General features: G+C 39.1%; 1 protein-coding gene across 1 annotated transcript; it reads right to left on the bottom strand.

Moving 5' to 3' along the window:
• Positions 1-451: 451 nt before the first annotated feature.
• On the bottom strand, positions 452-3,623 carry LOC119410901 (extracellular calcium-sensing receptor-like). Its single transcript, XM_037677825.1, has 6 exons — positions 3,418-3,623; positions 3,005-3,290; positions 2,072-2,896; positions 1,766-1,996; positions 1,498-1,621; positions 452-1,365 (listed from the first exon to the last, which is right to left on the bottom strand). The coding sequence occupies exons 1-6, from the start codon at positions 3,621-3,623 to the stop codon at positions 452-454; spliced, it is 2,586 nt and encodes an 861-aa protein (XP_037533753.1).
• Positions 3,624-10,863: the final 7,240 nt, after the last annotated feature.

Raw genomic sequence — 10,863 nt, 5'->3', positions numbered from 1 at the left:
ATATATATATATATATATATATATATATATATATATATATATATATAAATATATATGTATATGTGTGTGTATCTTTTTATATTATTATTATTTATTTATTTATTTTTAATATATATATATATATATATATATTATTGTATAACTGTGTTATATTAATGTGATATGTGTGATTTTTTAAAATTTGTGTTAAAAGGGTGATACTTATTTCTCCACTTTCTATTTGATTATCCTGTTAATGTTAGATAATCAAATAAACAACTTCATTTCAAAAATAAATCATGGTTTTCTTATAACTTAAAGATTGTAAAACCCATTATCAATCAACAGCTAATTAAGTGTCTGAGAATTAAATAAATAAAATAAATTAATTGGTTATTTGAGTAAATAAAATAAAAAGACAAACAAAACTCCTTTTATTTTCCTTTTATTTATTTATATTTTTTAAAAAGTTTCAAGGGGCTCTCAATGTTCCTTTACCCATTAAATATTTTTTTGTATTCTTCTTGGGTTTCAGTAAAATAATGTAGCACTTGGGAAAAAATATACAACACAACATACCATAACTTGAAGCGAGAATAGCAAATACTTCCACAGCGACACTGAATTTACCAGGAGAACTCAAATATGCTGGGATAAAGGTGATCCACACAGCACAGAAAATCAACATGCTGAAAGTTATAAACTTAGCCTCATTAAAATTGTCGGGGAGCTTTCGTGCCAAAAACGCCAGTCCAAAACATAACAATGCTAAAACCCCTATGTAGCCCAACACAGCCCAAAACTCTACAGCCGAGCCCAGGGCACATTCTAGTATAATTTTTTCTTTATAATATTCAAAGTTTTTGTACGGATAAGGAGGATTGATTGTCAGCCAAAGTATGCAAATAAAAACCTGTATAAAAGTGAAGGCTAGAACACTGACCATCTGTTGTTTAGACCCAAACCATTTCATCACATTACTGCCTGGAACTTTGGCCCGGAAGGCCATTAAAACCACTGTTGTTTTCCCCAGAACACAGGACACACAGAGGACAAACGTGATGCCGAAGGCGGTGTGTCGCAGCATACAGGACCACTCAGTGGGACGACTGATGAAGGTCAGGGAGCACAGGAAACATAGAGTCAAAGAGAACAGCAGCAGGAAGCTTAATTCCGAGTTGTTGGCTCTAACAATTGCAGTTGTTCTGTGGTAATAAAATACGATGGCTACGCTCAGGGCCAAGCATGCACCAAAGACAGAAAAGGTGACAAACAGTCCACCCATGATTTCTGTGAAGGTGAGGAACTCAGTAGCTTTTATGACACAACTGTTCCTCTCTTCATTGGATTTGTACTCGGGAGGGCATTTGTGACATTGCACTGCATCTGAAAGCATAAATATATTTAAGCTGTACAGAGAGCACATCTTCAGATAAACCAGCAAAGTGCTGGCAGTGACTTTACCCAACAAAAACATAATGAGCACCAGGGTAAATGCTACAAACTCTGCTGTCTCACTTGTGTTGTTGCTGAACTCTCCATCAGCACAGGCAATGCAATCAAAGCAGCACATAGGTTTGTCCTTAATGAAAGCCCGACGGGTCCCTGGCAAACAGCTCTCACTGCAAACAGACCTCGGCACCTGAAAAACAGTCAGAACACTAAGAGTACAATCATACATTTGAGACACTGACTATTAGAGTATTTGTGAATAAACAAAATACTTGATGGTAAAAAGAACATTTTTAATACATTACGTTAAAGAAAAAAACGTGGATTGATTCACCTCATAGTTCTCTCCAGCCCAGATGGCTCTCACACCTGATTTCATTTTAAACTGCTGACCTTCAGGCTGAGAAGCATCGAAAACCCCAATGGTTTCAAACTGTATGTACCCTGTTTGATCCGTCTGCCAGTTTATTAGTGCATAATGTGCCACAGGGTCACCAGATTCATCAAAGCACACTTTCTCTCCTATCTTGGTGGTGAAATTTACCTGTTTCAGGTAATACAGCACCTACAGGGATACAATTATATTTTCTGAGGGCAGAATTATTGTAGTGTGAAATCAAGCACAGTGTTTTCTGTTTACCTGCCATGGTTGCACGTGTTTCTTATCAGTGCATGTGTTATTTTCAAAAGCCCCCTGTCCATCTTTGCAGTTCAATAGCAGGTTCAGAGCATGAGCAACAGCATACGTGGCCTTGTAAACATTAATCATCAGGCTGGCATCTGAAACATCTGTGAATTGTGTCTGCACATCCCACAGAGTCTCTGTCCCCCTGCAGGCTGCAATGTTATCCTGCGCCTGCATGTCTGCTTGAGGAGACAGAGTGCAGTGAAACAGCATCTCCCACAGCTTGACAAGTCCCTGATTCCCCGATGCAGTGGAGGGTCTGCTGCTTGCTAAATATTCCTGCAGCCCAGGAATGTGTGCGTTCATAGCTGCAAAGCCCACTGCCCCCTGAACCACAGCATAGTTAACTGCAGAAGCAAAATGGCGATATGAAATCCACCCCTCACTTCCTACCCACTGAAGACCTGTTACATTGTGAGCATAAAGCTCTTTGATAAGAACGTCAAGGTCTGGGCCATCAGCAAATGCAACAATTACCCTGGAGGTGGATGTTTTTATGATTTTCACCACCTCTAGAACCCACTTTCTGGGATTGGTGCGCTCAACGGCCACTGAATACTCAACACACACACCTTCTCTTTGTGCTGCTTCCAGAAAATTGTCCATGCCATAATTTCCATAATCACTATTAGATCTAATGGCTCCTACCCAAGTCCAGCCAAAATGTTTCACAAGCTTTGCCAAAGCTTTGCTCTGATGTAGGTCACTAGGTATGGTTCTAAAGAAAGATGGGTAGTCTCTTCTGTTGCTAAGACATGCACAAGTGGCTGAATGACTGATCTAAATAACACGAGAAAATGTATAATGTTATTGTAGCTTTTTGATTGAAAATATGCAAAGTGAACGACATTTAACAGTTATTATTTACAGTTTGTAGCCAAAACTCACCACGGGTATATTGAAGGGTCCCAGTGTACGTGCAATACCTATTGTAGAGGTGGAAGTGGTTTCCCCAATGACAGCCTGCACACTGGAGAGTTTGTTACAGATTCCGTCCATGTTTTGATACCCATTCATCAGATTTAATGATGCCTTGATGGACATGGGAGTGTTAGGACAGGAATCAAAGATCCGATAACCAAGTGTCACATTTGGGAGCAGCTCTGAGCTGTTGTTGATTTCCTCTATTGCAAAGAGCATAGTGTAAGCATACTGAAGTTCACCCACCTCCAGTCTGTTAAAAAAAGAAAAAGAAGTAAACTGTAAGTTTTAGCTTTGTCATACAGTAAACACAGTTATGATAAAGGGTTAAACAAAAATCTGAACAGCACAAAATACAATTAATTTTAGCCCTTTCTTACCCTTCACACTGGATTGCTCCTGGGTTGGCTCTGAAAGTTTGATTGAGTGTTACTGGGTACTGGTGGAAGGGGAAAATGCCACCAATGATGATATCTCCCTCCTGAGAAAACTGAGACAGTTCTTCTGTCCCGAAGGTTTGACACTCAGACTTTCCTCCTCTCACATCCAGAAGCAAAAACAATAGCAGATCAACTATTAGTGCCATAATTCCTCACCTGAGCACTTACCTTAAAAACTAAAAAAAAAGTTCCCCAAACGGTGGTCATTTTATATCACAAAGCCATGGGGGTTGTCTGCAATGTTGATTCCCCTCCTTCTTTCTACCAGTGACATCACTTGTTGTGTGACTGACATGAAAGGTGGAAACATACCCTGCCAATCATGTAAGCTCCACTATTTGGTTGATTTTGGTTGATTTGGGACCCTGTGTACACTATTTCGTTCCGCCACATGTACCACGTGTGGTGTAAATGACAAATAAAGAAACTCTGACTCTGATTTCTACCTTTACCCTAAACTTATTCATATAATAATAAATCAGAAATAATTTATTTGTACATGTCTTACTGCTTGTACATTTTTGTCCTGTTTGAATTTACAACATGTCAGTTAAAATGACAGAAGAAAAATAGTCAATGAGAATTAATGCAATATTCAAAATAATTACAAGAAATTCAATTCTTCATAGCTGTGTTATGAAATGTGAACCAACTGGGACTCAATACATTAGTTTGCATTCCTTTCATTATTTTAGTAAAGCAGTGTATGACTATTGACCAGAACATAAACATACTGCTGTATAGAGCAAATTTTGCAAATAAAACAATAGTCTCTCGCTACTTCGCAGTTCGACTTTCACAGACTCGCTCTATCATGGTTTGTGGACGTACATATTATTTTCAACAAAAAAAAAGCCATAATTTTGTAATTTTCTTTCATTAGGCCTTCACTGTTTTGCCAGTCTAAAGAACTGTGTTACCCAGAAGCCATCAGTTCACTTCCCAGAAGTCAACACTGATTCCAACTGCTGCTTTCTGCAAATGGAGGGAAGTTTTGTAAAGCAAAGTCAAAAGTACTATAAGGATAAGCTTACAGAGCTGGCAGGAAAGTCGCAAATAATTCTGAAGTTGAACTCATCCTTCAAGTTGTATCTTCATTGTTGAGTAACTGGGCCAGTGGCGCAGGAACGGGAGGGCATTGGCCCCCTTACTTTACGTCCCTGCCCGTCAGCACATACAGACAGAGGAACAGACAAAACCTACAGCATTCAGATCTGAGCCAGATCTGTTTACAAGTCACCAGCTCTGCTTAACCATCACAGAGGGTTTACGCACATGCGCCAGCTCTGGGTCGGGCTGGGATCATGAGCATGCCTGACACCTGCAAAAATGTTTTGGTTCTGATCCGGTCCAGGTCTAGACCAAATCAGCCTAAGAATGAAATAAGAATTATATATGTGTGCCACATCATTTATCAGCAGATAACTTTTGCTGTCAGGGTACAAATAATTGTGCGGATAGTTTGTCATTTTTGCTCGTGCAACAGCCAGCTGGAGTTTGCAACTCTGCTGTGATGGCAGGTCGCTTTGGAGAAAAGTTACCAAGGGTAGAAGAAGAAGAGAACTTACCTTCTCATCTCTGGATTAACCAAAGAAAAAATAATAATTGGGCCCGTACTGGTCTGCGTGGCCGCCGTTCCCCAGAACCAACGAGTTCTAGAAGGTGTACCGGTTCGTGTTGGTGCTGCCAGGTGGGCTGTGCTGGTAGGAGAAGCCATGTGGGGGTTGGGGGCTGCCGGGGGTGCAGGAAGAGCCATCCGTGGCAATTTGGGTCCAGCTGTGGGGTGCAGGCTGTTGTTATGATTGGGGGTGGGGGGGTGGGGGCTCGGGTCTGGAGGTAGGGCATGGGCAGCATAGCTGGAACTCTGGTGGTGGGGACGTAAACCGGGGAGCTGGCAGGGGGGTAGACGTAGCTCCCGGTGTCATGGGGTAGGGGGGCTGGGAGGAGGACAGGCTCAGGCTTTGATACATCTGGATCCTTTCAGGAACTCAAAAATAAAAATAAAAGTCAATTTCTCCTCGTCCGTTGGTTTGGAGCTGGTGCTCGTGCACTAAAATGGAAATAAAAACATGTAGAGAAATGTTTGGGTTCAAAACTAAATGTTATTTCAGTCAAACTTGTCACGCTAAAGTCCAGAGAAAGAAAAAACGACCTGGATCTGTCCAAACCACTTTAGTCAGAGATCAGAACATGAAGCTGCCACATCAAACCAGAACACGAGTCAATCCCCACACATCTTATCCCTTTTGAACTCTGATCAGTTCTCCCATTGCATGCGTTTGGATGGTCTTTTTACTTTGTATCTCACCAGATAAGATGATAAAGCATTCCATGGCCAGCAGGCCCCAGGATGGGCCGAGGCTCTCCAACACGCTGCGTAAAAGCTGTGCGTAAAGATTGTAGATAATTTTGTTCCACCTCATGTACAACGAGATGGTAATGACAATAAAGTTTACTTGAACTTAAACTTGTACTACTATCCCTTCTTCGTGGTTTTTCACTTATCGCGGGGGATGTGGTCCCTAAACCCCATGATAAACAAGGGACTACTGTATTACTTGTGTTACCTCTCTGTTGTTCATTAATAAAACTCAAAATGCACAAGATGCCATAAATGCCTGATTTCCATAACATTTCCATAACAAAAAAGGTCATATGTTGAAAAACACACGCAAATTAATTTTAAACAAAAGGTTAACAAAATACTAGGGATGGGGCCAATCCGTTCCAGTATCGGTATCGGCCTCCGATACCAGCAAAATTTACCTATCGGATTTTCCAATCCACCTGCCGATATTTCCGATCCATGATGCATGTTGGCTTCAAACTATGGAATGGATTTCCTGAACGGCGGCGTGTATGATCCCAGAGTAATAAGACCCGCCTCACATTCAGGAAATCCATTTCATAGTTTGCAGCCAGCTACAACGTGAGGACTGAGTTAGCTGCACTGTGGCTAACAGCTAACAAACTTTTCATCGAAACATGTCCGCTGTGTGGAAGTATTTTATACTAAACACCACAAGACAGCATCGTGCAATGTCTACAGAGCCATAGCACCACATTAAACCACGTTAAAGTTAGTTTTACGATGGACATTCGAGCTCCATGGCTTCAGCGGGGGGCTGCTCTTTGCTCAAACGAGAGGCGACTCAACCTCGGCCAGCCGCGTCCAATCTGCCCCGCTCAGTCTGCCCGTCTCCGATGAGGGACAGACTGAGCGCGGCTGCCCCAAATCAGGCTGCCTGCTTCAGATTGAACAAGAAGTAGACATCGCTGAAACCACGGAGCTCAAATGTTTACCGAGATGTTGCTAAACTTCATCATAATTAATGACCAACCGCTATCAGTTGTAGAAAAAGAAGAATGTTGCTGTTTGATACTTGCAGTCAAGATATAGTTCACCCTCCAGGAGATATTTATCAGTACAGCAGTAGACAATCATAAAAAACATATGATTTGAAAATTATATATATTAAAAACATAAACAGCTACATTATAAAGTGATGTAAAATACTAAAAACAAGAATATGTCTGTTGGTTTATACCATGAACTTAGCAGATGTTTGAAGCCATTTAACATTTTATTTAATTTAATTCATTTATTCATTCATTTAAATGAAACAAAATTTAAAAAAATCATCAAAAAGAAAACATTGAATGAAAAGAGTGCAGAAAGAAGAAAAAAATTCTTATATCTGCCCCTATAAAATATAAAACAACTTTAAACAATCACTTAAATTAATCACTTTAATATCCACTTTATAGAAATAAAAAGAAACATGTTTTGTGTTAGCAGAATTTAATTCTAAATATAAAACTTATCCAACATTAATAAAACTTACCTCAAGTTGCCTTTTTGGACATGCATGCATTTATTTGTACAAACTGTACTTGAGAGGAGATTATTACAGACTCATATAAAATCAATGATGATCATGATATCGGAACTGGATCGGTATTGGCCGATACTAAGATCTAGGTATTGGGATCGGATCGGAAGTAAAAAAAAAAAAGTGGATTGGTGCATCCCAACAAAATACAAAGTGAGGTAGAACAAGGGCACATCAGCTGAATTAGAATTTAAGACTTTTCAAACAGACCAGTCCAGAGAGTGAGTGTTGGTGCAAAGAGCCATAGAGTGTTGGACTTTCATTAATATCTGGTCCTGCTTGTGACAGCAATAAAATAAAAATAATAAAATAAAACAGAGCTGATACATATATTTTCTTTTGGTTAAAAATCAACACCCTCAATTAAACAATCATGATCTATGCCTCAAATATTCAAGCCTATACCCACAGATGTTGGAACTAGGCTTATATACAAATTTGTGTTCGTTTTAGCACTGAAAACTATGTTTGGTCATTCTTATTACTACTTTCACGTGACAAAACTTTTATGGCAAATACAATGAGACTGTATTGTTTAGTTTGTTTGTCTGTTAGTTTGTTTATTTGTTTATTTTTTTGAGTATTTAATTGGATCATGTGTTAAATATTTGATTTAGTGGACAGGGATGCATTTAAGAGCATTCATAGCTGTATACACAATTTTAGGAAACCTTTATCTATGTTTTTGGCAAATGTTTAAATATTTCAATTACAGCTAGTGAAAAAATGACAGCTAGTGAAAAAATGACAGCTAGTGAAAAAATGACACCTAGTGAAAAAATGAGAAACAGCTGAAAACTCATTTTTTAATGCTGACATTTTGGTAGCAAAATTTATACACCAGGAATACTAATCAAATATTGTCTAAACCAGCATATTTGGGTAGCATCATATTTTATCTGCTTTAATCTGGAATTATTTTTACCTTATTTCCATTTTTTTTTAACCTTGATTTATTATATATATAACTTATAGTATTTTGTTGAGGAAAACATTGTAGTCTATTTTAAAGGGTACTATATAAATAAAATATAGGCATTAATATACTTAATGTCACTGCACTCACTTAGGCACTGCACTTAAAAATCTATTAATTGACTGCCTGGTCAACCAAATAGTGGACCCGATTTTGAGTCATTTAAATTTCAAAGAAGGGAGTGCCTATAACAAACTGACTGAGCTGTCTCATCATTCAAAGTATGCAATGCAACGTAAGAGCCACCAGATGGCACTGTGACAGAAATGCTGTTCGTCTTTCCCTGCTGAAACCAGCAAGTTAAAATCCAGGACATCAAGCATGGCATCATGACTGTTTTTGGGTAAACTTTGAAAGGTATGGATACTTATTTTTACATATTTTGCTGATAAATGACTTACTAAATAGAATTATGGCCCTTAATGCAGCACAAAAACTCAAATTATGTTTAATGTTTTTTTTTTTTTATGTGCTTGACCATCTATCCATTTTCTTCCGCTTATCCGGGGTCGGGTCGTGGGGGTAGCAGCTTAAGTAGGGAGGCCCAGACTTCCTTCTCCCCAGCCACTTGGGACAGCTTGTGCTTGACCAAATGGTTGATTATTTCAGTAAATGGTATAAGTAGCAAATTTAAGCTAATGTAATTAAAACAATATAGCTTGCTATAAAATCCATCCATCCATTATATTTTACCTACTTCTTCCATTGTGGGTCACGGGGGTCGCCGGTGCCCATGTCCAGCAATCACTGTGCGAGGGGCGGGGTACACCATGGATGGTTCGCAAGTTCATCACAAGGACACATAGAGACATACAACTATTCACTCTCTCACTCACACCTAGGGACAATTTAGAGTTACCAATCAGCCTAACATGCATGTTTTTGGTCTGTGGGAGGAAACCCGAGTACCCGGAGAAAACCCACGCATGCACAGAGAGAACATGCAAACTTCACCCAGAGGGGCCCCCGGACCGGGATTTGGGCCAGGGACCTGCGAGCTGAAAGGCAGCAGCTCTACCAGTTGCGCCACAGTGCTGCCCCTGCTATAAAATCAACTGAATTAAATAATGTAGTTTATTTATTTCTGTAAATATGAGTTTTTAATGCCCAGCAGCTGTGGTTGAGTGGTTAAAGTAGTTGTCCTCCAATGCAAGAGTTGGGGGTTCAATTCCACCAACTGCCACATGCTGAAGTGTCCCTGGGCAAGACACTGAACCTCATTGCCTTTGAACTGTGTCCCATCGATGTACGAATGTGACGAAGCACTGATTAATCTCTGTACAGATATAGTATAGTGCTGTATGAATGGGTAGATGAGGGGACAGATTATAGTGTAAAGTGCTTTGAGTATCTTTATAAGATAGAAAGGCGCTATATAAGTACAGTCCATTTACCATTTGATTTGATTTGATATTTATTGATTCATTCCAGGCATGTCAAAACCATTGCACAGGGTGTATCAACATCAACACCTATATGAATCTGTGCATCAATACATACGTATATATAACTACACATATACACACATACATACATACATTACGTAAATACTTTCGTTTTTGAAGCTAATGTACAAATGCTCTAATTTTTATACAACGGCTGTAAGGCAGATGTACAATGATCCACCCAAGGTTATTTTACAAAACTGTATGCACTTATACATAATCACTGAGCAGAGACACATACACTGTTCATTAAACTCCGCTTCAAGGTCAAGGTCAGAAATCAAGGTCAAACGTTAAACAAGGTGTTTACTTGTCTGGGCCATAAACTCTGATCCACTCAAGATAAGAAAAATAAAAAAAAACTTGATATCCTTTTGTACCACCACTAGACAGCATTTCGGATATTAATTTCATCACCCAAGCTCAAAGGACAATGCCACGAATCAAGGTCCTAGTTTATACAAAATGTTTGCTTGTCCAGACTCTTGCTATAGATTGCTGTATCACTATAGTCATTTGTTGACAGGCATATAATGCAAAATTGGGACTCTTGAATAACGTTGTACAGTATGGTAAGACAAAATAAAGAACAAACCATGTAAAAAAAAAAAAATTCCGAACTTAAATTATGTTACTTTTTTTTTCTATAAACACAGATATTGTTACAATGATTAGAAGAAAACAACTATTTTTGCTAGAATTTCTTTTGCAAAGTCAAATAAGTCAAGTATATATACATATATACATATATATATATATATATATATATATATATATATATATATGGGCAGCACGGTGGCGCAACTTGTAGAGCTGCTGCCTCTCAGCGAGCAGGTCCCTGGTACAAATCCTGGTCCGGGGGCCTTTCTGGGTGGAGTTTGCATGGTCTCTCCGTGCATGTGTGGGTTTTCTCCAGGTACTCCAGTTTCCTCCCACAGACCAAAAACATGCATCTTAGACTGATTGGTAACTAAATTGTCTGTAGGTGTGAGTGAGAGAGTGAATGATTGTTTGTCTCGTTTGTCTCTATATGTGTCCCTGTGATGGACTTGCGACCTGTCCATGGTGTACC

The sequence above is a fragment of the Nematolebias whitei genome, chromosome 6 (assembly GCF_014905685.2).
Source record: "Nematolebias whitei isolate Nwh7 chromosome 6, NemWhi1, whole genome shotgun sequence".
Lineage (NCBI taxonomy): Eukaryota > Metazoa > Chordata > Actinopteri > Cyprinodontiformes > Rivulidae > Nematolebias > Nematolebias whitei.
This window is presented reverse-complemented; position numbering and strand designations above follow the sequence as displayed.